Below are 24,719 nucleotides of genomic sequence, written 5' to 3' on the forward strand. Positions count from 1 at the left end.
TAATAATAAACCATAATGGAAGAGAATATGAAAAGGGATATATATTTTATATATAACTGGATCACTTTGCTGTACACCAGAAACTAACACAACACTGCAAATAAAGTATACTTCAAGAGGGCATTTCCGTGGCTGTCCAGTGGTTTAGACTTTGCCTTCCAATGTAGGGAGTGCAAATTCAGTCTCTGGTCAGGGAGCTAAGACAAAAGCAACATTGTAACAAATTCGAAAGAGACAGAAGGGAAAGAAAAAAAAAACACACCTCTGATTTTAAATAAAATAAACTGAAAAAAAAAAAAAAACCCCAAGAGCAGAGTTCTTCATTTCAATGAAGTCCAATTACTCACTTTTTGCAGTTACAGACTGTGCTTTTGATGTTGTACCTAAGAATTTTTTGCCTAACCCAAGGTTATAAAAATTTCTCCTTTGTTTTCTTTTCAAAGTTTTGGCATTTTAGGTTTTATATTTCGATCTATGATCCATTTTTGAGTTAATCTTTGTGCACGGTGTGAGGTAGGGATCAAAGTTCTCTCACGCACACTCTTTTTAATGTGAGTATTCAGTTGTTATAGAACCAATTGTTGAAAAGACTATTGTTCTTCAGTGAGTTGCCTTTGCACTTCTAGCAAAAATCAGTTGACTGTAAAAGTGTGGGCCTATTTCAAGACTCTTAATTCTGTGGATTTGTATGTCTAACCTTTTGCTGATAGCACGTTGTCTTGACTACTGCAGCTTTATATTAAGTCTTGGAACTGGGTACATGAGTACTCCAACTTTATTATCTTTTTACTAAATTGTTTTGGCTCATTTACAAAATCATTTGGCTATTTGCTTTTCCACCTGAATTTTAGAATCAACTTGTCAGTTTCTCTTTGAAAAAGCTGCTAGAATTTTGACTAGAATTGCATTGAATCTACAGACCCATTATGAGGAGAATTGACATCTTATTATTGAGTCTTCAAACTCATGAACACAGTATGCCTCTCTATCCATTTATTAAAATCTAAATTTCAGCAGTCATTTATAGTTTTCAATATACCAGTACTGTACATCTCTTGTCAGACTTATCTCTAAGATTTTTATTTTTTATTTTTGATGCTCTAGCAGCTTCATCTTAATATGGAAAATAAGAGATGGATCACCATCTCTGCTTTTGTAATTTTTCTGTAAATTATAAAGCTATGCCAAAATACACAGTTGAGAGAAAAAATAATTCCTTGCCTTGGGAAAAAAAATAAAGTTGAGAGCGCGCGACAGAGACTGGTTCAGAAGTTTGGTAAAGAACCCACCTGCCAATGCAGGAGACATAAGAGACATGGGTCCAATCCCTGGGTTGGGAAGATGCCCTGGAGGAGGGCATGGCAACCCACTTCAGTATCCTTGCCTGGAAAATCCCATGGACAGAGGAGCCTGGCAGGCTAGAGTCCACAGGGTTGCAGAGTCAGACGTGACGGAAGTGACTTAGAATGCACACTCCTACTTCTGCCACTGGGCAGTCCTCCAAGCAGCTAGTCTCTGCTTTAGTTCAGTTGCTAAGTCTCCACCATAAATACAGATGCAAAGATTCCTTCTCTTTATGTTTTGCGGGCAAAGATCCATTCTCTTTATGCTCTGTGGAGGGATAACTCAGTCCTATCCTCCTTCTCTCCCAGTTCTTCTTTCCTAGGCTTTGGAGTGCAGGACAGGGATGTGGGGTTGAGCAGACATGTGGACTGCACAAGGGGAGGGTGTTCAGGTGACTAAAGGGAAGGCCCGTATGTTACAAGTCCCTTTCATGGAAGGGAGACTGTGACCCACCACTGCAGAATCCTTGGATTCTGAGACTGAAAAGGGGGCTGGAAAAGAATGGCTCTGGAGGGTAATATGAACAAGAGATGGGAAAATAACTTTTATTGAATCCAGTTCCTCCTCCTCTCTCAGCAGCTGTGGGTGAAGACCACTGGGAGTTGTCACTATCCCTCTGTGCGTATCCTGCTGCTGTTTTCCTTGGGGCTTCCCAGGGCCAGGGTCTGGCACTCTAGAAAGGGAAGAGATTAGAGGTGGAAAGAAATGCCCAGAGGGTTTTGTGATGTATTGGAAAGAGCTAGAGTCTAGCAGTCAGAAGATTTCATCTCAAATCCTGACGCTGACACTACTTCCTGGTGCCCTTGGGCAAGTCACTTTCACTCTATAAAAAGAGGAGCTGAACAAGATGATGTAGAAGATCCCACCCACCTCAAAGAGCGTACTGCATTTCCCGAGGAGAGGGACCGTGTCATGTTTTTGTCTCCCCAACATCTAGCACAACGCTTGGCACATAATAAGTGTTCAAGAGATGCTGTGATTAGTGAAGAGTGGATGGATCAAGGAGTGATCTAACAAGATACTAAAATGAAAGGGCCCAAAGGGAAGTTCTTAAACTCAGTCAGTTGGTGGCACCACCTCTCTATACAACCACAAGGGAGCGTTGCTAGTCTCAGACCAAGGGAAAGGACTTAGATTAGAAACATATAAAGGCAAAAAAAAAAAAAAAGAAAGAAAAGAAATGACCAGAGGACCGGTATTTCAAATGGAAAGCAGAGCCCTGAAATTGACCCAGCTTCTGTTTTCCAAGTTGAGGGACAGTAGGCCCCACGCATTGAAAGACATAGCAGCTGCCAGATCAGCCAGGTGATGCTGGATGGCTGAAAAGCAACGGCAGTCCTGAGGGAGGGAGTGATTGACACAAGCCACACAGGGGCAGTCCCTGAGGCTGGGAGGCAGCCCCTGGGGCCCACCTGAACTTGGGCTGGGCACTCCCTTCACATCCATCCCTTGCCAGAGAACCCAAACATCTGGGCACCCATTCTGAATCTCTTTCACCCCCGGGTCTCTCCTATAGGGTTCATCAAACCCACTGCTGATTATCCTGAAAGGGTTACTCTCCTCCTCCAGCACTCAGGGGAACTGAACGTCAAACATATTAATTCGCAGGCAGAGGGCAAGAAGGTGGTTGAATATTTTTGCAAAAGCCTCATTCTTCCTACCCCTCACCCCCATCACAGCAAATTGTGCAACGAGTAAGGACACAGGCACAAAAGGCGGAGGACACACTGAAGCACTCACCCCATTTAGCACTGAGATCATGGGGAGACAGGATGAGGCATGGTGAGGGTGTGTCTCAGCATCTACAGCTCCGAAATGGGGTTTGGGGGTTGGAGGAGACAGTGGGGGTTACCGCTGACTGCTGCCCCCACGGATTAGGGCAGGGAAGGGTGAAATGGCCGTGGGAGTGAAAGAGGTTAGCAGGACTCCTTAGCAGGGAAAGAACTGAGGGCATGCCCCAGGCCTGCTCAGGTCCTCATCGGCTCCAGCGGGGAGGGAACAGGAAGCTGTGACTTCCTCTCCCCTTTTCCTCCCTGCCCTTAACCTCAAGGTCACTGGCTGCTGCAGTGAATTCCAACCTGTTTTAGTTGGCATTGTTCCCCAGGCACAATGATCATAGCTGCTCATTAGAAGAAGAGAGTAACTTGCTCCTTCCTGCCACAGATGCCCCCAACTTTTCCTTTGAAATAATAATCATTCACATTCACGCAAATAGCCACGTACAAGGGCTTTTTCACAGGTGTTCTCTCATTTTGTCACACCCATTCTGTAACGCAGAGACTTTTATCTGAAAATTTTAAGCGAGGCTCAGGAGAGTAAAGTAATTCACCCACAGTCACAGAGCGAGCAGGGAGCAGCCCCGGGACTCCAGAACCTCTCCTCTTTCTCTCAGATACTATTCTGATTCTCTGCCTCTGTGCACACTCCCAGGCCCCTTCCTCCAGGCCCCAAGGGGACACTTGCTGCAGAGAAGGGGGCCCCTGAACATCAGAAGGAGTAGAGGGGGGCTCTAATTCGGTTCCTGTCCCCCCTGAGATGGGGTATCTGTGGCCTCTCCCTGAAGCGGAGGTGTGGGGCCGCCCTCCCTTGTAGGGTCATTCTCCCTCCCCGCTTCCCACTCTTCCACATGGGGCTCTACACACAGCGAGACGCATACATGCAAGCACACACACGCACACACACATTTGTGCCGGTGTTCACCTCTCCCTCACCTGCCCCACCCACCACCAGGACCAACAGAGAAGAGGAAGGCTGTCCTGTCCATCCACAGCCCGCCCCAGAGGTGTGGGCGTGGGCTGGGTCTCCAGGCAGCCAGAGGCCCTGAGAACAGCGGACAAGCGCTCTGACCCAGTGTCCTGCTGAGCGCCTTAGGTGCCCCCTGCCAGGCTGGTAGGCACTGGCTGGCCCCTCCGCCCCACTGACGTTGGATGCCCCGCGATGCCCACGCCCAACGCCTCTGCCCCCCTGCCCGCTTTCTGGGTCAATGCCTCTGGAGGCAGCGTGCTGACTGCTGCTGATGCCACGAAGCCTGTTGGATTCCTAGCCCTGAGGGTCTCGGTTGCCCTGGCCTACGGGCTTGTGGGGGCTGTCGGCTTGCTGGGAAATTTGGCCGTGCTGTGGGTGCTGGGTAACTGTGCTCGGCGTGCCCCTTGCCCACCTTCTGACACTTTCGTCTTCAACCTGGCTCTGGCAGACCTGGGGCTAGCACTCACCCTCCCCTTCTGGGCAGCCGAGTCGGCACTGGACTTCCACTGGCCCTTCAGAGGTGCCCTCTGCAAGATAGTCCTAACGGCCACCGTCCTCAACATCTACGCCAGCATCTTCCTCATCACAGCGTTCAGTGTCGCCCGGTACTGGGTGGTGGCTGTGGCTGCAGGGCCAGGCACCCACCTCTCGCTCTTCTGGGCCCGCGTGGCCACCCTGGCCATGTGGGTGGCAGCTGCTCTGGTGACGGTGCCCACAGCTGTCTTTGGGGCCGAGGGCGAGGTGAGTGGCGTGCGCCTGTGCCTGCTGCGCTTCCCCAGCAGTTACTGGCTGGGGGCCTACCAGCTGCAGAGGGTGGTCCTGGCCTTTACGGTGCCACTGGGCATCATCACCACCAGCTACCTGCTGCTGCTGGCCTTCCTGCGGCAGCGGCGCCGGCGATGGCAGGACAGCAGGGGCGTGGCCCACTCCATCCGCATCCTTCTGGCCTCCTTCTTCCTCTGCTGGTTCCCCAACCATGTGGTCACGCTCTGGGGTGTCCTGGTGAAGTTTGACCTGGTGCCCTGGGACAGCACTTTCTACACCGTCCACACCTATGTCTTTCCCGTCACCACCTGCCTGGCACACACCAACAGCTGCCTCAACCCCGTGCTGTACTGCCTTCTCAGGCGGAAGCCTCAGCGGGCCCTGGCAGACACCTTCAGGGACCTGCGAGCAAGGCTGCGGCCCCAGGGTCGGGGCTGGGTGGAACAGGTGGCCCTAAAGGAAATGAGCAGGCGGTGGACGGAGAGCACCCCTCAGGAGGGTGGCCTTTCCACCATGCTCACCAACCTGGACAAAGGGACACCTGGGTGAAGGGGGCAAGTTAAACCCCCTCCTCTTTCTGGTTATCTGCCAAGTGCAGGATCCATGCATCCTAGGGAAAGAGAGGTTGGCCTCTCTGCCTTGATGAAACACCCTTGGGGAAAGTCTGATCTTTGATCCCCGGCTCTGGCTGTGGGGAAAGGCAGGCGGCCAGGGCCCAGGTCAGGGCTGGGTACGACCAAGCCCAGTCTCCACGTGGCAATGGGAATCGGAGAATAAACCTCTGGATTATCCACAAAGTGTCTGCACCTTTCATCTCAGTTCCACCTCCAGGTCAGTGTGGCCAAAAGGATTCTTTGCCCCTTTTCTGCCTTCTGTGAGAATTCCCAGGAAAATTTCCCTATGGGTTCTAGACTAATTGAGTCAGGTCAGTAACTATCTCCCTCTGTCCTCTCTCTCTTTCCTCCCTCACCCCAGATGGGGTGTACCCTTGTCCTTCCCTGGTGCTGAGGCCAAATATGCCCTCCTCCCTTGGCTATCTCTACCTTCTTACCATCTCAGTAGCACCCATAGAAACTTGGTGCCCACAGACACCTCCGAGGCAAAAGCTGGAGATCCCCCTGCTGTCTGCAGGATCTTGCCGGATCCCTATCTCCAGCCAAGCCTGGAATGCAAACCCCTGCTGCTGGCTGGGAGTACCTTGTCTCTCCTTAAATCAGAATTTGGAGGAAGTGAAGATAAGGACAAGCCAAGATCATGGGTGAGGCATAGGGAGGTGAGATTCAGAAAGAGGTTGGGAGAAGAGGCGGCTGAGGGTGTGGATGTGTGCACGCTCAGTTGTGTCTAACTCTGAGACCCCATGGACTGTAGCCCACCAGGCTCCTCTGTCTATGGGATTTTCCCAGCAATAATACTGGAGTGGGTAGCCACATTCTTCTCCAGGGGATCTCCCCGATCCAGGGATCAAAACCGCGGATTCTTCACCATTGCACCCCCTAGGTACCAGGATGAAAGTGCAGAAAGAGGTGCTAGTCTTCCACCTGTCCCACGTTCTTGGCTCAGAGCATCAACTCAGGTGTCAGAACACCTGGATTCACCTCCTAGGTCTGACACTAACCAGCTGAGGGACCTCAGTAAGTTAAATACTTCTCTATACCTGTTTTCTCAACTTAAGTTGGGCTGTTAAGGATTTAATGGTACCTGGAATAGCTATTCTCACACTCCATGTGGGGCTACCAGGTGGTACTAGTGGTAAAAAACCCGCCTGCCAAAGGAGATTTAAGAGATGGGAGTTCAATCCCTGGGTCGGGAAGGTCCCCTGGAGGAGGGCATGGCCACCCCAGTCGTCTTCTTGCCTGGAGAATCCCATGGACAGAGGAGCATGGAGGGCTACAGTCCACAGGGTCACAAGGAATTGGACACGACTGAAGCCACTTGGCACGCATGCACACCCCGTGTAAAATGGAAACAGAGATGATAAAAAGGAGGAAATAAGGGGGGTAACTGGGAGACAGGGACTGGAAACCATAAAGGTCTTTTCTGGAATTTTTACAAGTTCTGGAGTGAAATTAAAGTCACAAAAGGAAATGAGTGAGGGGGTGGCCCCTATTAAAGGTGTGCACTAAAGGGAGGGGTTCCCCTTTGGTTTCTATATCCATATATCCATAGATTTGCAGCAAAGACAACAGTCAGCCATCAGAAGGGATTTTCAAGGTTGGGGGCAGCCCTTGGAAAGGAGGGAGGTGGCAGAGGGAAAATGGAGCGGAGTTTCCACTGCCATTGCCCCACCCCACGCTCTAACAGGTCTTCTAACCCAGGAGGACTCTGGCCACTCAAGATCCCAGGGCAATAGCTGGGCACAGCGCCTCCCAAGTGCGTGGAGCTACCTCTGGAAGGGGCACCCCCCTGCACCAGCTCCATCCAGTTGCTGAACAGAAGAGGCTCTAAAGAGTCACCTAATTCACAACATATTAAGCCATGCTAAAGAGATTTAATTAGCCTCTTGATGTTTAATTTCCTCTCTCTGATAATGTTTAAACTGGTATCAAAACTCCAGATCCGTTCCCAGCCAATTCAGGATGGAAAATCCTCCCCCACTCAAGCGCCCGTCTTCCCACTCCCTGCAGCTCCTCCAATGGCCCTGTTGGGGCTCCGGATATTGGCTCCTCTGGGGGCATCAGTGCTTTATGGGTTTTATGGGACCCGGAGGTAAATATTGACAAAGTTTAAACAGGTCCAAGTCAGAGGTGAATGAACACATGCAAACCCACCCTAAGGGATGGGAGGCGGAGGGGACAGTGCAACGGAAAGGCGGCACTGCTGCGGCAAGAGGCTGGGCTCTGGAGCACAGGACCGACAGAGAGCAAGACTGTTTCCAAAAATGGGAACAGAGGGGGGCAACCGACAGAAATGGTGAGAGATGTGAGTGCCATGTCAGAGAAAGTCGCGTCATGTTCTGGGATCGAGGATGAGGGGGTTTCAGCCCAGGGATAGCAGGAGGGACAGCAAAGCTGTCCTGTGAGCTCTGGGCTCTGTCTCCAGGCTCCTGTTTCCTGCCGACCAGCACCCTTCACTGGACCCGTGAGAACACTGGAGAAGCCTGCATTCCCTTTCTGGTGGTCTTTGGATGCTAACGTTCCCCTGCTCTGCCTTTTTGGCGCTGGGTCCCAGCTGCTGAGCCATGGGCCAGTGTGTTGGAAACCTGGCGCTCCGGTGTGTTTCTGCAGAGCAACCGAGAAGGGGAAGTGGGGGACTGCAGCTAGGACTGGCCCTTCCCTGGCTGCTCTGCTGGCCTGGCAACCCTCCAGGGCCAGGTTTCCTTGTCTATAAAATGAGAACAATTGTTACCTCACAGACTCTGCGACAGATGAGAAAGCACCTCGTCAAGGCCAGATGCCAATAGATGAGAATTACAGGAGTGGAGGGTGCTGGCTGCTCCCCCAAGCCTGCCCACACCCCATGTGGTTTCAATTCCTCTTTCCAGCTGAGGTTGCGAGCCCCATTCTTTTCATCTTACTCCATGGGCTCCAACAGAAGTCTACGTGCTCTGCCAGCATTTAGACAACGCTGGCCGCTCTTAGCCTCCCTCCCCCACAGCCCCAGAGCAGGCTATTAACCAGAAACAGGAAGCAAAAAATTAACCAAAAATCAGAACCGAAACCTACCTAACCTCTCACTGCCTCTCCAAATGCAAAGAGCAAATGAGCAGCTCCCATGAGGGGAGAGGGGAACTGTCTTAAAGAGGTTACCCCAGGATTCTGACACTGCGAAGAACAAGGGCAGAGTGAGGGCTGAATCTGAGGGGAGATGTGAAGGGGAACTGCAGCTGTGCAGAAAGGGAGGGAAGGGGGCAAGAGGCTGATGTAATTCTGAGTACGGCATGCCAGTGAGATGGAAACAGGTTTTTTAATATTGGAACCCCCCCAACAGCCACTGGAACCTAAGTGCCCCTTCATTTTTATCCTTGTATTTGTGAGTATCACAGACAACAACAAAAACAGGTTGGCACCAGTTTCTTCTGTTAGTGCCCTGTGTCTTCAGGGAGGCAGTCGCCCCTCCTGGGAGAGGAAGAGGCTCCTTTCAGAGGAACACAGGGCCCTCCCTGGCTGTCCTCATCACCAGCATCCTCAGAACTCGTGGATATTAACAGACAGCACTTCCTGGGGTTCCAGGACTTTAATTTTCCCTGCTTTACCCCCCCACCCCCGACTTTCTATTTTTTTCCTTTTTTAAAAATAATCAAATTGGCAGAAAACTGGCCGGGGCTGGTGGACACTGAGCAAGGGGGGATCCACTGAAAAATCCCCCAAATTCACACTGAGGTTTCAGGTCATGGTTGCTGAGGTGGGGGTGAGGTCAGGGCTTGGAGAGATTTCCCAACTCACCCTAGAACTGTTTTTCCAAATGACTGGGGAAGAGGTCAGAATGGGGCCCCCATTACTATGGATGAGTGGAGAAGTCAGTGCTCCCCCCATCCCTCAAGTTCTTCAGAGATTTAGAGATAGAAGGCTGCAATTTCTAATTGCCTACAATCTTCTCTTAAAAATATAAAACACGTGCAGTTGGCTTTGGTACAAAAAAAAGAAAACAACAACAACAAAAAACCATTCTGGTCCCTGTGAGTTTTCCCCCTCATCCCCCAACAAACCATTATGGCCACCTCAACCTCCATTCCATCAACTCTAGGAAGCCAGGTTAAGTTCCTGGGGTTTCCACAGAAGACAGAGAGAAGGGGGAACAGCAGTAAGAGGTTGAGGGGAAGGGGAGAGGGACATGGCCCTGACCACAGCCCTTCCTGAAGGGGCAGTAGGGGCTTACGGCTGCAGCCTCTCCTCAAAGATGGGTGTTGCTCAGGAGGGGTGTCAGGGCTAGAACCCAGCAGCTGCATGGTTAAGCCTGAATAAACCCCAGTAGTGTTAAAGGACAAGGCCCCCTGTTCCCTATGGCTTGGTTCCCATGTCCCTGGTCCTCTAAATCTCCCCTCTCCCTCCGTAACTAATAAACAATAAATAAATAAATTTTCCTAAAGTAGAGGGAAGAAGGCATGAAAAATTGGCATCTGCAGTGTAGCTTCTGGATGCCAGCAGGGGGCACTGTGGCTTAATTCCCCCCGCTTCCTAAATGGCCCCCAGGTATCCAAGGATACCAAGAGATGGCAAGGACAGTAAGCAGTTCTTTCAAATGTTCCCTTGTCATTGGCAGATTGGAGTCCCCAAGGTTTGCCTCCCTCAGTAATGTTCTTCAGGGGACACCGGGCGGGGGGAGGGGCCCCCTTAGCTCTCGGAAGCTAAAGGCTCCCCATCTCGGCTCTCAGTCTCTTCCGGGATGTCCTGCATTCGGGTGAAATCTGGAGGAGGAAGGGGCAAAGTCAGTGAGTGAACAGAGGCTCCTGTGATCAGCCGAACCCCTACACGGATGCCTCCCTGTCTGTGGGCTGAGCAGCTCAGAGAGCCGGGAGGGATGGCTGCTGCTGCTAAGTCACTTCAGTCGTGTCCGACTCTGTGTGACCCCATAGACAGCAGCCCACCAGGCTCCACCATCCCTGGGATTCTCCAGGGAGGGATGGCAGAGGTCTGTAATCCCCGGGTGATGGGAAAACTGTCCACAAAATAATGGATCCATACCTAGGTAGCTTGTTAAATACATGGAGATACAATATGGTTAATAAGATATAAAATATTTTAAGATGAGTATTATATGAAGTCACAGTAGCTTCGGGTTATTTTGTATTTCCTGAGCCAGCTATAAGAACTTGGAGGTCTTTGACATTTTTTCACTCTGAAAATCTATTTCTGCTTGAAAAGGTTTGGACCTACTGGAGCAGAGGCCCCTACATTTTCTGCTTCTGAGAGATCCACTACCTGTTTACCAGGAGGCAAACCAGGAAGCACTCTAGGCCCGTCCCAAGAGTGACTGTGGAGCTCAGTGGTTGGTTAAACATTTCTGTGCTTTCCAACGCAGGCTCCACTTGGAAACTACAGCCCAAAGGTCTGTACCCAGGTTACACCCCGTTTCTACGCCGTGTCTCTGCCAGGACCTCACCTCGTGGACTATGGGGTGGAGACAGACGGCTGCCGCCCTCCTCCTCGCTGCCGGTGTCAGGGTCACTGCTATCTTGCAGCCGCTCGTCGGGGCTGCCCAGCTCCTGCCTCTCTCGATCCTCAAAGGGTCGATGGACGGAGCGAATAGTCACAGGCAAATCCAGGCGGTCGTGGCCTCTGCTGGGCTATGGACAGCAGGCGGAAAAAGCAGGAGGTCCAGGAATGAGCAGTGTGAAGACTTGACTCTCAGTACATCTACCACTGACTGATTTCTTTCTGCACCCATCGAAATTGTTCAGCCCTCCCATCAGTATCCTAATATCCTTCAAGTTTAATGCCTGATTTCATTTGGCCTCCAGTTCCTCTCAGATTCTCTCCTGGACCCTGATGTCCACCCCAGGTTAGTTCACTACTTCAAGCGTCCTTACCTGTGGGGGTGTGAAACTCAAGTACAGGGCATCACCAGCAGGGAGGCTCCGACGCCGCGGATCCAGAGGCCGGCGGGCCCAGGGGGCCTCAGCCACGAGTGGGGGTTCCGTGTGGCCCAAGGCGGCCAGCTGCCTGCGAGCCTCCTCGGCCTCCCGCTCCAGCAGGGCGCGGGCCTGCTCGCTCTCCCGGAGCCGGGCTTCCAAGCTGCCGGCCTCAGTCGCACGCTCCTCGCCGAGCCGTCGGCAGCGCCGCAGCTCCTCCTGCAATAGCGCGTGTTGCCGCTGCAGCAACGCCAGTTCCGTAGCCTGCTTTTCAGGAGCCACAGGGACGCCCCCGGCTCTGCCAGCCTCCCCATCCCGGGAATTGGCTCTGGTCAGCTTTTCCCGCCGCTCGGGGCCCTCAGGGAACCGGGCTTCCATCAAAGTGTCCTGCTGGGCCACAGCCGCCTGCGGGTGGAATGGAGATGAAGGGATGTATCAGAATCCCATTTCTTCTATCCCTCACTCCCCAGGGCCCAGGTTTTGAGTCCCATAGAGCTTGAATCAGAGGAAGGTTGAGACAGGCCTGTTAGGATGATTCTGCTCTAGCTAAGTGGGCAGCTCTGGCCCAGTCCCTCCCATTCTCATTGGAGCCCCTACGCTCACTGACCTGTAGGCCATGCAGGAGTCCATAGAGATTGATCAATCGCTGCAACGCTTCCTGAGGACAGAGGAGAGGGGGGGAACAGAGTCCAAGCTTCAGGATGGGAGAACTGACCAGAAGTTGAATAAGTGTGGGTGTGGGGACAATAAGACTGCAGGTATTTTGAGATATATACAGCACCCCCCACTCCAAACTGGGCTCCAGTTTCTCAGCTGAGAGTAACCCCTCTTTCAGTTTCCCATACCATCGCAAGCCCATCTCACCTCCTGGGGAGATCTCAGCTGATTTCCATTTCGATCCTGCAGAAACGGGCAAGGATGGGGCATCAGCAGACACACGAGTCCCTGGTGCCTGTCCCTGATAGCTCTGTGTCAAGGGTCTACAGGCCAGCAGTCCATTTCCCACCCTCTAGCTAAGTCCTGACACTTCCTGAAACCCACCTTCTGGCTGGAGTCTGAGTCGGCTCTGCAGAGCTCAATGGATCCATTGAAGGTTCTGGCCTCACCATCTGTTGAGAAGGGGAAGATGATGCACCGGCCTCGCTGCCCCAGCACCCTGACACCACTCAGACCTTGGTACCACTTCATTCTCTTTAACTCCTCCCACCTGCCGTGGTCCCCTACCCGGGCACTCACTGGCAGTGACTCCAGGACTTGTGTTACCACCGCTATCTGGCTCCACGGGCAAGGACGGTTCCCGGGGTGTCAAGAGCAGCTCCACTCCAGGCCCTACCAGCAGGTCTTTCAGGCCCTCCACTGTGCGGAAAGAAGAGGTGAGGACAGAAGGGATGGAATTCTGTAGGGGGTGGGAGGGGCTGCTGTTCACTCAGTTCACAGGACATGCAGGCATCTAGGGAAATGCCCCCTGCACAGGTAATGGGGTCTCAGTGCCAACACCACATACGAGGAAAAGATCATTAAAGTGCCCAGGGGTGTGCAGGATGAGAGGTGGCAAACAGTAGCAAGGGCCATCTTCCCCCATTCCTGGCATCCAGCACCCAACAGGCACTTGGGGGAGTTCCGGACTATGGGATGGACATTCCCCTTGTCTAGCCACGTGTCCCTATTGTGTGATGGCGAAGAGGTGAGTCCAGATTCTTCCCCAGAAGCTCCCTCACCCTCACGGATGGCGTCCTGCAGTAGCCGCTCGCCACGAGGGGACTCAAGGGACTCAGAGCGGAAGAGGCCCCTGGGCAGGGTGGGCAGGGGCACCCCGCTGCCGCCATCCTCTTCCACCTGGAAGTGGGTCATCTCGGCAAATAGCCCAACCTTCTCCTGCAGCAGCTCCACCAGGGCCCGGTCTTTCTGCTGCAGCTCCACTGTGGATGAGAGACAGGTGAGCACCTGGAAGAGCCACGAGGAGTGGAGGGGCAACCCCAGGGATGAGGAGCCAGGTATGGGCAGGGCGGCAGGACTGCATTTTGGGTTTTTTTGGCATTTATGCAAAAGAAGAGAACTTTTGGGGGGGAATGAGTAACACATGCAGTGTTGTCTTCAAAACGAAAGCGTGTAGCAGGGCCTGCAGGCTGTCCGCCAGCTTTCATCTCCCCATGTTTTCATTGCAGAAGGAGTGCAAGTTTCCTCTGGGCGTGTGGCTGCCCAGTTACACGCCATTTCCCAACCTGCCTTGCAGTTAGGCATTGCCACAGGACTAAATTCTGACCAGTGGATGGGAATGTCTTCCTGATCTGGCCTTAAAAGAAATGAGTATCAACTCTCCTCGTCCTCGAACCCTCCTTGCTAGCTGGGATGCAGATGTGAGAGCGGAAGCTGGAGGAGTGATGCGGCCACAGAGACGGGGAATCCTCATGACAAAGAGGGCACAGCTGCGCTACCACCCTGCACTTCTCGCTTCTGGACTGTTAAGTGGAGAGAAATAATCTACCTCGTGTGACCAGATGGTTTTTGTTGATTTTTTTGTATAGCAGTTAGATCACACCCCCAATTAACATACAGATCTATGGTAAAAAAAGTCAGTATCTTAATCCTGTTATTCCTAGTTTCCCTTCCCAGAGAAACCACAGTAATAATATCCTTCTAGAGACACTCCACACATATACACAAAATGCATGGCACATATCTATCCCCAATGCTGGTGACAGCATATACTTCACAGTGTTTTAAACCTTGCTCTTCTCACTTAACTAAATGTTTTGGTTGTGGGTCTACATCAGCCCTCATACAGCTACCTCATTTTAAGATAGGATTCCCCTGTGTGCATATATCATACTGATAAATTATTTAAACAAGCTCTGTGGGTAGACTTACTGTTTTCTGTTTGTTTTTTGAAAACGTCATGTAATTTTTTTTATTAAACTTTTTATTTGGTATTGGAATCTAGCCGATTAACAGTTCTGTGATAGTTTCAGATAGACAGCTAAGGGACTCAGCCATACGTATACATGCATCCATTCTCCCCCAAACTCCCCTGGACTTACTCTTGATACGCCGGAGGTAAGCCTCATCCTCTGTCTCAATCAGGGGGAAGTCCTCCCTGGATGGGCATCTGGAGGGATTACAGGTTGGGTGGGGTTCAGGGAAGGAAGCTAGGTTACACACCAGGAACCTGCCTTCCCTCCTTCCCAAACATGCTCTATACTTCCCCGATAAGACTCGTCAGCTCCGCGCCCTGGCTTCATCCTTTTCCTGGCACTGACGATCTGCACCTACTTGCCAGTGCCTCTCCGCAAGTCACCCAGAGAGGCAGCGTAGTGCGGAAGGACAACTGCAGGTTTTGGTGTCAAGCACACTGGGCTCAGATTCTGGCTCTGCAGTTTACCAGGTGGTAACCTCTCTATTTCTTCATATGAGAAACAGGGATGATATCTTCCTCACAGTTTGTTTTTTTTGCATGAGGATTAAATGAAATAATATACTAGTGCTTTGAACATGGCATAAGCTCAATAAAACAATTATCATGAATAATGGTTTCACGACTACAAATATTAACATTATTAATAAAGAGGCCGCTATAGATCAACTGTCAATGGGATAGGAACTTTGGTCTTGTTTTCCCAGAACAGGTAATTTCATATTTTTGCACAAATTTCTGAAAAATTTGTTCAAAAGTCTAAATTGCAGAAGTGAGAAAATATATATAGTTTTATATATTATAAAGTAGAGAAGAATCCATTCCCTGAAAAGTATAAAAAAAAATCATAAACATCCTAATTGAGTTTATTTTTCAGGCATTATCCTTGAGAATGCACTTTCTTTTCTTGTTTAAAGTTTTATTTATTTATTTTTGGCTGTGCTGGGTCTTAGCGGCTGCACAGGCTTTTTCTCTAGGTGCGGCAAGTGGGTGCTATTTGCTAGTCACGGTGTACAGGCTCCTCACCGTGGTGGCTTTTGCTGCTGTGGAGGATGGGCCCTAGGGTGCTCGGGCTTCAGTAGCTGCAGCCCGTGGGCTCAGCAGCTGCAGTTCCCAGGCTCTAGAGCACAGGCTCAGTAGTTGTGGGGCACGGGGTCAGCTGCTGCGAGGCATGTGGGATCTTCCCGGATCAGGGATTGAACCTGTGTCTCCTGCACTGGCGGGAGGATTCTTGATCACTGAGCTGCCAGGGAAGCCTGAGAATCCATTTTCGACATTTTACATGCACTTGACTTTTTGTCTGCATTGAAGGCAGCTCTTCGTCTGAGCCACCAAAGAAGCCCCTTTACTTTCTTTGATCACAACAGACACATACTCAGATCGGATGTGTGTCCAACAGAAGCCAGAGATTTGCTGCTTTAGCACACAAAATGATTTCTTTGTAGCCTCTATCGTATGGAGTTTGTTTCAGTCTTGCCCCTCTGATCACTAGTATCAATGCTTTTATTATCCTTTTTTTCTTTTTTTTTCATTATTCTCTTTTTCATTCATTTTTAGAAAATGAAGGTGAAAGACAATACAATCCAAATAATGGCCCACTGCCTACAGACTAAGATGTTAATGGAGGTGAAACTGTATTGCTGACTGGCAGGCATGCCGGCACGTGCCAACTTAAAGTATTCCTTTGGCTTGTCAGCTCATGGTGCATTCAGAAGGCGGTTGGGGTTGTCACTGTATAAAATGCAACTTTACCGGGCAAGAGAACATAGATGACCTTGCCTGCCTTGGGCCATCTTGTCTCTCTCCTGGCCTCTCCTTCCACTTCTGAACCCTGGGTTCTGTTCCCTGGGAGTGCTGTGGTCCAGCGCCCCAAACTGCAGGAACCACAAGTCCATGCACACACTCACACTCGCACACTCTGCTGAATGACGCGGATCCAGGTGCTCCGGTCATCCCGGGATGCCGTGTGGACCTCGTACATCTCAGGGGGTGCCGCACTGATCAGAAACATCCCTTTCTCCTGGTTAGCGATGTCCCGCACGATGAGATTCTGCAGTGACACCACCGAGGGCTTGTCCTGCCAATTGGGGCACAGGAAGGATTAAAGCTGGGAATCCTGACCCCTGGATATTTGAGTCTTCAGTCCTCCTGGAGTATCCAAAGGATTGAAGAGTCAGCCGAGAATATAAGTTAAGAGCTCAGACTCTGGTGCCAGCCAGAGTGGACTTAGAAACATCTGTGACCTTTGACAATTTAATTAACTTTATGCTTTACTTTTCTCATCTACGAAAAGAGGATAATCATGTGCCTTCCTAACACGTGTAAAAAAAGTGGCTGCATATAGTAACAATATGCGTTGGCTCTTCTTATTCCTTCTGATCATATTTATATGCGTTGGCTCTTCTTATTTTTCCTGATTATATTACGGCAGTGGTTACAATAATAGCTATTTGATGTTGGAGGATTTCCTGGCCGGGGTAGGAAAGTAAGAAGGGTCTGAAACACTTGTCTATGCTGAGAAAGAAGGTGGAAGGTCTCACCAGGGCAGGAAAGATGTACTTCTGGTCCTTCTCTTGGAGAAACACCAGCACATCTGTCATCAGCAGCATGAGCACATCTGTCAGGGGGACGGAGGCAGGAGGAGAGTCAGCGTTAGAGGATGCGAGCAGCTGTTTCCCTTTCCCTGACCTCTCTCCCTCTGGTTGTTTCCTCCCCCTTTGCAGACCTCCCACCTCTCCCCATTCCTACAGCTCAGAAACGGTGGGGGGTGGGGGGGACACATGTGTCATCAGACAAAACAGTTTCTTGGGCTAGAGATGCCTATAAGCAATCACCCAGTGGCCTTGAATAAAAGCCTCTTTATCCAATGAATGCTCCTTAGCCTGTGGTCTGCAGACACCTAGGGTGTCTGCTATCAGGCTTCAGAGGCTCTGTAGATCCTCTAAAGTTCCATAAGCAATTTTTACATATTAATCTATCACACGTGTGTGTTTCTGTGTGAAAGGGTCCAGAATTCTTATGAGGGTAAAACGACTCCCAGAGCCTTTCAGTTCCATGTTGAACAACTGACATAAGATCTTTTTGGATATTTGGTCTAATATTCCCCCCACGCCAGCATATTCCCCACTTCTTATTTTGTGCTTCATGGGGAGGGGAACAGTTAGGTTCCTTATTCATTTCTCCCACCGTTGAACAATCCCAATCTCCTTCAACAACAGCAGGCCCTGCTTTCATTTTCCTTTTCTGCCCCACCTTCAAGGCCCTCACATTCTACGGGGTCCTGTGCTTTAAGACTTGGGGGAGACAAAGGTCAACCCATGAAAGTCAGATGTCACAGTCAGGAAAACACACATGCATCCTCTGCCCTTATAGATCTTTCTAAGTTGTGGGCACACAGAAGGGGAGGGCTTTTGCTAAAGGCTGCAGAAATAAAGCTCTTCAGCCTTGCTATTTTTAACCCCCCCATGGTTTATATTCTTAGCTGCTGCGTGGGAGGGATGGGAAGGAGAGAAAGGGATGGAGGAAAGCGGCTGGCAAAGCCTGCAATATTCAAGACTTTGGAGTAGGGACTTCACGACATGGGACAGAGGTGCAGGCAAGCTCTGGCCTCAGGTAGCATTCCTCACACCTAAAGCTGAGGTCTGCAACTCTTCTGCTTTGATTTAGGTAGGCAAGCCTTGCCCAGTACAGTCTGGGAAGAGAGGCTGGGACAGTGCGCCCCGCCCTGAACACACCTTCCCTGCAGTCTTTTCTCTTCTCCACTTGGCCCGCCCTTCCCTGGGCTCCACCCCCTCCAAGGGCCTTCCTCAGCTGTGTTCCCAAAGTGCCTGCCCATTCCCCAGCCCTAGTGGCTGGGACTCCAGCTGGTAGAACCAACTACCCGGGGCTAGTCCTCTAATCCTGGAATTTCTCTGTTTTTCTCATCAAAATCGGTAGCTTTCTGGGCACGCAAGGACCAAAGGAATGAACAAATCCTGACAACGAAGTCCTTGTATCGCCCATGAAATTAAATCCAGAATTCTGACTTTTGTTACAACAGAGCTCACATATTTTCCTCCCACTGGGTCTCACCAGGGCTACATTAAAAGAGGTCCTATGGGCTTGGAGGCTTCTCCCTCTGGCCATGGACTCTTGCCTGGTCTGCCAAGCTGTCCACTGACCTTTGAAGCGCCCAGTCGCCGTCTTCCAGAGCAGGCAGCCATCGTGGATGAGCTTGCGCCGCAGGAGCTCCTCTCGGCCAAAGGGGCCCTTGCCGGGAACCGGGGCCTGGGCCCGAGGGTCCATGCGGTTGTAGATCTCCTGCAGGCGGGCCCCTTTCTCCAGCTCGTGCACATCCTGGTCCACGTTGGACAGCAGCTCCTTCACCAGCCCCAGGGCCGTGGTCAGGTCCTGGCGCTCCTCTTCCATCCCTGATACCGAGGTCGGCATGAGGAAGGGGTGGCCCAGCCAGCTTCACGCCAGTCCCCATCCCACTGATCTCAATGCCGCCTTCAGAGGCTGCCCAGGGTTCCATATGTGACCCTCTTCCTCCCGGTGGTTGTCCAGGGCCACGCCTCACCCCTGACAGCCCTCTCCCTCCTCCTCCCTCCTGGACTCGCCCTCTCACCATGGGAATGCTGCAGGATGCGGTTGATGAGCACCGGGTACTTGGTGATGCGCTGAGTCACTAGCAGAATGCACTCTTGTACCCCATGCCGCTTCAGCACCGCCGAGCGGGTCACTTTCTACAAAGCGAGGTCAGGGCTCAGGGCCAGAGGGGCACCCGCGGGGAGGGCACCAGAAAGGACGCTGGACTTGGAGCCTAAGCCCTGGTGCCCGCCTGCACTTGGTCATTTACCTCATGCTGGCTGGCAGGAGGTTAATGACTCTGGAAAATGGGGCCGACAAGGTCACAGGTTTACTGTGAGGACCCAAGGAGCGAGAGCACTCGCTCTACCACTGGAAAAACGAGCAGCTGTGTCCACTAGGGCTGGGGCACTACAGGAGGCGGAGGGTGGGTCTTGGAGAGGTTTGCTCACCCGGATGAACTGCTGGAAGCGTTTGTCTCGGGCATACAGCTCCTTATAGAGTTTTAAGGCCTTGGTGTGGCGGCTACAGAACTCTGAGTAGGTCTTCCGCATCTGCTCTGCGCTAGGACCTGAGAACTAGAAGTTGGAGGAGCAAGGCTGGGTCAGCATGTCCCCCAAAGTCACCTCTCATCCCCAATGCCCTCTCGCCTCCTGCCAAACAGGCTGGCTTCCTGCCTTTCCAACTCTCTCTGCCCCACCCCCCAGAGTCTGGAGATGAGAAATGCCCACTCTAGTCACACCCCCGCCCAGGACTGCTGCCCAGGGCTCCTGGCTTTTCTCACCTGGCTGATGAGCAGGTCCCCCAAGCGATGGATGACGAAGTTCCGGGTGCTACCAGGGCACAGGGCATGGCGCCGGCGATCCAGCAGCTGGCTGAGGAAGCGCGTGTGGATGTCAGTGAGCTCGTCCACACAGGGGAACAGGCCCTGGACCACTCCCGGCTCCAGCTGCAGCTCTTCCAGCATGCCCGTGCGGAAGAGGCGGGTCATGATCTTCAGTGTCCGCACGTGGTGCAGCTCTGTCTGGATCAGCTCTGTGGGGACGGTGGAACACCCGGCTTGGCCACAACTGGTGGGGCCAAGGCTGGAGACCTCAGGCTTATTAGAGGTTTTCAGTTTCCCTTCCAGGCTAATATTCTGCGTTATGATCTTAGATCATTTTTCTAATCATTTATCTTTATGCCTTGCCATCTCAAGGCAGAATGAGGCTGTGGAGACAGGCAGGGGAAGGGGCTGAGAGGGGCTCACTCTTGCCATCTCAAGGTATAAAGTCAAAAACTATGTGTTCCTTACATGTCTAGGCTTCCCACAGTCCCCAGCACAGAGTTGGGCATGGAATGGGCAGAGAGGAAAGACTAAGAGTTGATCGGAAGGAAGGGGTTAAGAAGGGCCTTGGCGGTCAACAGCTCCAAAAGCTGTGGACCTCGTAGCTACTTATGGGGTCACTGGCAGGGTCTTGAAGGCCAATGGGATAAGAGGAAAGTGTCTTGAGAGGTAGGGGCTGGCAGAGGAAGGACACAGAGAAACAGGGCCGATAGCAAAAGAGAAGTCCGGGGCGGTCTCCCCGGCTCACCATAGATGACATCCTGCTGCTTCATCACCTCCTTTTTATGCTGCTGCAAGAAGCTGCTATCCACCGCAAGGCTCCAGGAGTCAGCTGCAAAATCCTTCTCATCCATCTCAAAGTCACTCATCAGCTCACTGTAGATCACTTCGGCACCTGGACGCGAGTGGGGGAAACGACTCGGACCCCAAATCTCTCCCCTGGGTCCTGGGCCCTTCTCTGGATCCCTTCCCACCCTGCCTTTCTCAGGCCAGCTCCCGCCCGCCCCTCACGCCTGGGTCTCCCCCAGGTCCGGGCACGGTCACCTTCGTCGATGAGGGACTCCACCGACAGTGTCCGGTTCCGCATGTTGAGGGAGTCCGTGGACTGTGAGAGGATCCGGCGCAGCCCCAGGGGAGACTCATCATTGAAGTGTCTGAGGGGAGTGGAGCCTGGCTGCATCATCCGACTGACTCGGGCGAGAGATCCCTTCCCAGGTTGGGGAACAAAGGCGGCCTCCCAGAGGCAGTCACTCCAAGTTCTCCTTACCTGTCTATCATTCTGAACTCAGGGATGGGGAGGATCTCTCAGCCCCTCCCCCCGGCCTGTCTCCACAGCCTCTCTGCCTGCCTGGTTCTACCATCCCCAAGCAGAGGCTCACCCAGCAATATTGGTGGTGGAGACGCTTTTGGCTAAAGACAAGGAGGAGCGGCCACGGCGGGAGCCGAGCAGGGACTGCCGGATGTCGGAGGGGTAGATGGCTGAGCTGGGCCGCTCCCGAGTGGTAGCTGTCGGAGGGGATACCAAGCAAGCAAGCCTCAAACCTGGTGCCTTCCTGGGACTCAAGCCTCCCAGGCTCCTGGACTAGAAAGGAAGCCTCCTCTCCAACCCCACCTTTAGCCCAGTTCTAGTCAGAGAAAGATGATAATAATGCTACCCATAAACTTGTGCAATACTTTTAATGGTTACAAAGAGCTTTTCTTATCTCTTCCCGGCCACAAGCCTACAAGCAAACTGCAGCTCAGGATGGTGAAGAGACTTGGCTGGGGTGACTCAGCTGGTGGCTGAGCACAGACTCAGACTCTAGTTTTCCTGACTAAGCACCCCGCTCTTTCTGTCACACCAGATCTTTCTGAATTGGCCCTTAACAACTTCTGCCAACATCCCCAAGTGCCATGTAAATAACTGATCATACTAATATAAAGCGTGAGCAGGCTCAGATGACCAGTCATCCCAAGCCTTCAACCTCTTCTGAATTCTGCTGTCCCGCCCCCAGGCCCATGGGTCTCAATCTCCCTTGTGCCGCAGCCATCAGCTTCCAGATGAAGGGAGGAAGGTGCTATGCCAGGGAACGACCTCAAGGGGGCAGCAGAGCCCATGGGCCGAGAGGCCTGGTGGGCCAGGGTCCTGTGGCGGCTCCTGCACCCTCACTACTCACTCTTACTGCGAAGTGAAACGGACTGCAAGGCAGTGTTGTTCTTCAGCAGGGCAGCTTTCTGTTGCTGTGAGACAGAGGGCAAGAGAGACACCAAGAACAGCTGTCACCCAAGGGTCACCTCCGTGGGCCCAGGACAGGAGCTGGGTGGCTGGCCCCCTCGGGAGAAAGCTGGCTTGATGGCTAAGCGCATCAGGGTGGCTGAGCCCGGTGCCAAGGGGATGTGTCCAGAGCAACAGGCTGGCCCCCTCCGGCGGGGCCTGAGGCCTAGGGTGGAGGGTCGGGCTGCCCCGTGGAGAGGAGAGGGGTTGGGGAACACACGGTGAGGAATGAACGGAATAGGCACGAGGGTACCACACACTCACTACCCTCTCCCCCAGCCCTCTGCCCTCCCTGCCATCTCACCTTCTGCTTGACCTTGGTACAGTTGGCGAGGGTGTCTTTACAGCGGTTGTGGATAGTCACATTGCAGGCTGGGAGGGTGGGGTAGAGAGGGTGACGGGAGGGCCGGGTGGTACAGGGCAGGACACACCCACATGCAGACCCCCATGTCCCCCTGGCCACACCGTCAGAGACTCGCCCCCTCCCCAGACTCCTTGGCCATCGCCACACCCCAGTCCCTCTCCTCCCGCCTCCCCCTTCCTTCAAGCAGGAGATGAAGTGAGGGGGGATAGGTATGGACCACAATTAAGCCATAGGAGGGGGATAATCCTGACTCAAAGATGACCTGTGAGGTGGACTAGAGGGAAGAAGGGGTTACTGGCTGCCAGAGATGAGCTCAAGAAGCACAAAGGTGGTTGAGAATGACAGATGGCAGAAAGGACGCCCACGGAACAGAAGGTGGCACAGGAGCAGCTGGGATGGGGGCTAGGGGCAGGGAGGGGAATGAACATCCCCTGGGCAGCGAGGAAATGGGCCACATCAAGTGGATGCTAGCAAATGCAACGATCCTCATCGCACAGATGAGGAACCCGTCTCCTGGAGAGCTTAAATCATTTGCCAGAGGTCCTAGTGGCAGAGCTGGAGTTTAACTCAGGGGTGTCTGGGTTCTACGTGGAGCCACGTGTCTGCCGGTGAACCCTGGCTAGGCCTAAGCAACGCAAAGGCTGATGGATCCAGCAGCAGAGCTGGGACTGGCCATGCCTTGTCCCTGCTGGCCACGCCTGCCTGCCTTCTGTACTGCTCAGCTATGCTTGCTATGACTCCAGTCTCCCTTCCGGGCCCGGGGAGTCTTGTGCTCCAAGTAAGGCAAACCCACAGCTCCCACACTCCATCTGCTTCTCCCTCATCACCCACCCCACCTTGCCGTGGGGTAGGAGAGAAGAGGCGAGGAGGGGTAGCCATGCCTGGGCGCTGGGACTGCCGGCTGTCTGTCCCTCTCCCTGATCTGCCCTCAGCCCTTGGCTGGCTCCAGCTTCCCCTCCCCCATCCAACAACACCGGAAACTCTGCTAACTCCTTCAGACAATACCCAGCATCAGGCTTACTTCCACAAATACAAGGCGAGCAGGGTGGGGCAGAGGGGCAGACAGAAGTGGGGGCTGGGGCTGCGCCCACCCCGCTGGAGCTCTCCTCGACCTCCAGCACCCAGCGTCTCTGGATCGAACCTCCGCTTTCCACCTGCTCTCAAAATAGCGCTTGCTGCCCGCCTCCCCAGTTCCCCTGGCAACGAGCTTCCAGATTGGGGATTTTGTCAGGTCTCTAGAGGGATCTAGATTGGGGTTCCCTCCTCACCCTCATAAACTCAAGTTGAACAGTGAGGAGGGAGGGAGGCCTCACTGGTTCTGTCTGGGGTTCCCTGCCAGGTTCCATAGAGATTTAGAAGCTAAAGCTTTTGCTCCTCTGTTCCGCAGTGGGCCGTGCTGCTCAAACCAGAAGCAGCTCTTTGCCATAAATCTGGGGGTGGATGGGTGGACAGGGTGGGAGCCCTCTGTACAGGCATCTTGGGGAAGGAAGAAATCTTGGCTTGTACTTAATACAGGGCTATCCTGAGATGTGGCTGAAGGTCAGGAGTTCTAACCGCTATTCCCTCAATATACACATTGCTACCATATCCTCTCTTTCTCACTACGTATCAGCCGGACTAGAAATTTGAGATGAGTGTCCTTATCCCTAATCCTTCAGAGATTTAGAGATTTCAGCCTCCACCTAGTCAACAGAAAGGGAGGGGGCAAGGGGACCCTGAAGTCCTGAACACCCAGTTCGGCCCAGGAAGATCGGCAGAGCAGCTGCAAGGCTGGCAGCCTCCCATCCAGCTCCCCTATCCAACCCCCCTCCCCAGACACACAACATTCCTTCTCCTTCGCCAATCAGTTCTCTGACCTTCAGCAGCTGTTCAGGGAGCTGGGGGATGCCCAGCGGACGACAGCTGCAAGGAGAGCCACCCTGGCCTCCCCCCCATCCCACCGAGTCCTGCTCATACCATATTCTGACCGCCACTATTCCTAGACGTAAGGAAAGGGAGAAAGGGATCAAGCATCCAGCCCTGGCATTTGGGACTCAGAGAGTGAGCCTTATGAATATAGGGCAGAAAGGACAGATGGAAGGACCAGGGTCAGAGCGCACTGAGGAAGAGTGACATTCAGGGTCCAAAGAACTTACTTGGGCAGATGAGGGCTTCCTTGGCTGTGATGCTCTTGTTACAGGCATAGCACATGGTCATGCCCGAAACAGAGATGGTGGTGAAGAGGTGCCCATTGGTGTAGCGCGCGTCCTTGGCTTCCTTCATCTTCTCCTTTTCCCGGGTCTGCAGAGGGGCAAGAGAGACAGGAAGTGAGGCCGAAGGATGCCAGGGTGCCTGAGAAGTCCAGAGAGCCAGAGGTGAGCGAGCAACGCCTTCCTGGGGTTGCCAGAAACACACCACTTCCTGAAGCAGAGCCTGCCGCAGCGTGCCAGAGGTAGC

General features: G+C 52.7%; 2 protein-coding genes across 7 annotated transcripts in view; one reads left to right on the plus strand and one right to left on the minus strand.

The window, feature by feature from the left end:
• Positions 312-6,220, plus strand: RXFP4 (relaxin/insulin like family peptide receptor 4). Its single transcript, XM_018046270.1, has one exon. It carries the CDS (start codon positions 4,282-4,284, stop codon positions 5,401-5,403), a length of 1,122 nt encoding a protein of 373 aa, XP_017901759.1. The 5' UTR covers positions 312-4,281; the 3' UTR covers positions 5,404-6,220.
• Positions 7,323-24,719, minus strand: part of ARHGEF2 (Rho/Rac guanine nucleotide exchange factor 2) — a 50,221-nt gene continuing 32,824 nt past the window's right edge. For all 6 annotated transcript variants that reach the window (XM_013976716.2, XM_018046273.1, XM_018046275.1 and 3 more), the window contains 21 exons: positions 24,419-24,563; positions 22,224-22,291; positions 21,822-21,885; positions 21,045-21,171; positions 20,710-20,819; positions 20,414-20,560; positions 19,624-19,874; positions 19,292-19,417; positions 18,880-18,997; positions 18,434-18,682; positions 16,814-16,890; positions 16,181-16,350; positions 14,401-14,468; positions 13,081-13,281; positions 12,599-12,718; positions 12,404-12,471; positions 12,227-12,262; positions 11,970-12,020; positions 11,321-11,767; positions 10,894-11,077; positions 7,323-10,198 (listed from right to left, as the gene is read on the minus strand). In XM_013976716.2, the coding sequence (XP_013832170.2) occupies positions 10,125-10,198; positions 10,894-11,077; positions 11,321-11,767; positions 11,970-12,020; positions 12,227-12,262; positions 12,404-12,471; positions 12,599-12,718; positions 13,081-13,281; positions 14,401-14,468; positions 16,181-16,350; positions 16,814-16,890; positions 18,434-18,682; positions 18,880-18,997; positions 19,292-19,417; positions 19,624-19,874; positions 20,414-20,560; positions 20,710-20,819; positions 21,045-21,171; positions 21,822-21,885; positions 22,224-22,291; positions 24,419-24,563 (2,901 nt within the window). In that variant the 3' untranslated portion in view covers positions 7,323-10,124. The remainder of the gene's footprint in view (positions 10,199-10,893; positions 11,078-11,320; positions 11,768-11,969; positions 12,021-12,226; positions 12,263-12,403; positions 12,472-12,598; positions 12,719-13,080; positions 13,282-14,400; positions 14,469-16,180; positions 16,351-16,813; positions 16,891-18,433; positions 18,683-18,879; positions 18,998-19,291; positions 19,418-19,623; positions 19,875-20,413; positions 20,561-20,709; positions 20,820-21,044; positions 21,172-21,821; positions 21,886-22,223; positions 22,292-24,418; positions 24,564-24,719) is intronic.

Source organism: Capra hircus, chromosome 3, assembly GCF_001704415.2.
Source record: "Capra hircus breed San Clemente chromosome 3, ASM170441v1, whole genome shotgun sequence".
Classification (NCBI taxonomy): Eukaryota; Metazoa; Chordata; class Mammalia; order Artiodactyla; family Bovidae; genus Capra; species Capra hircus.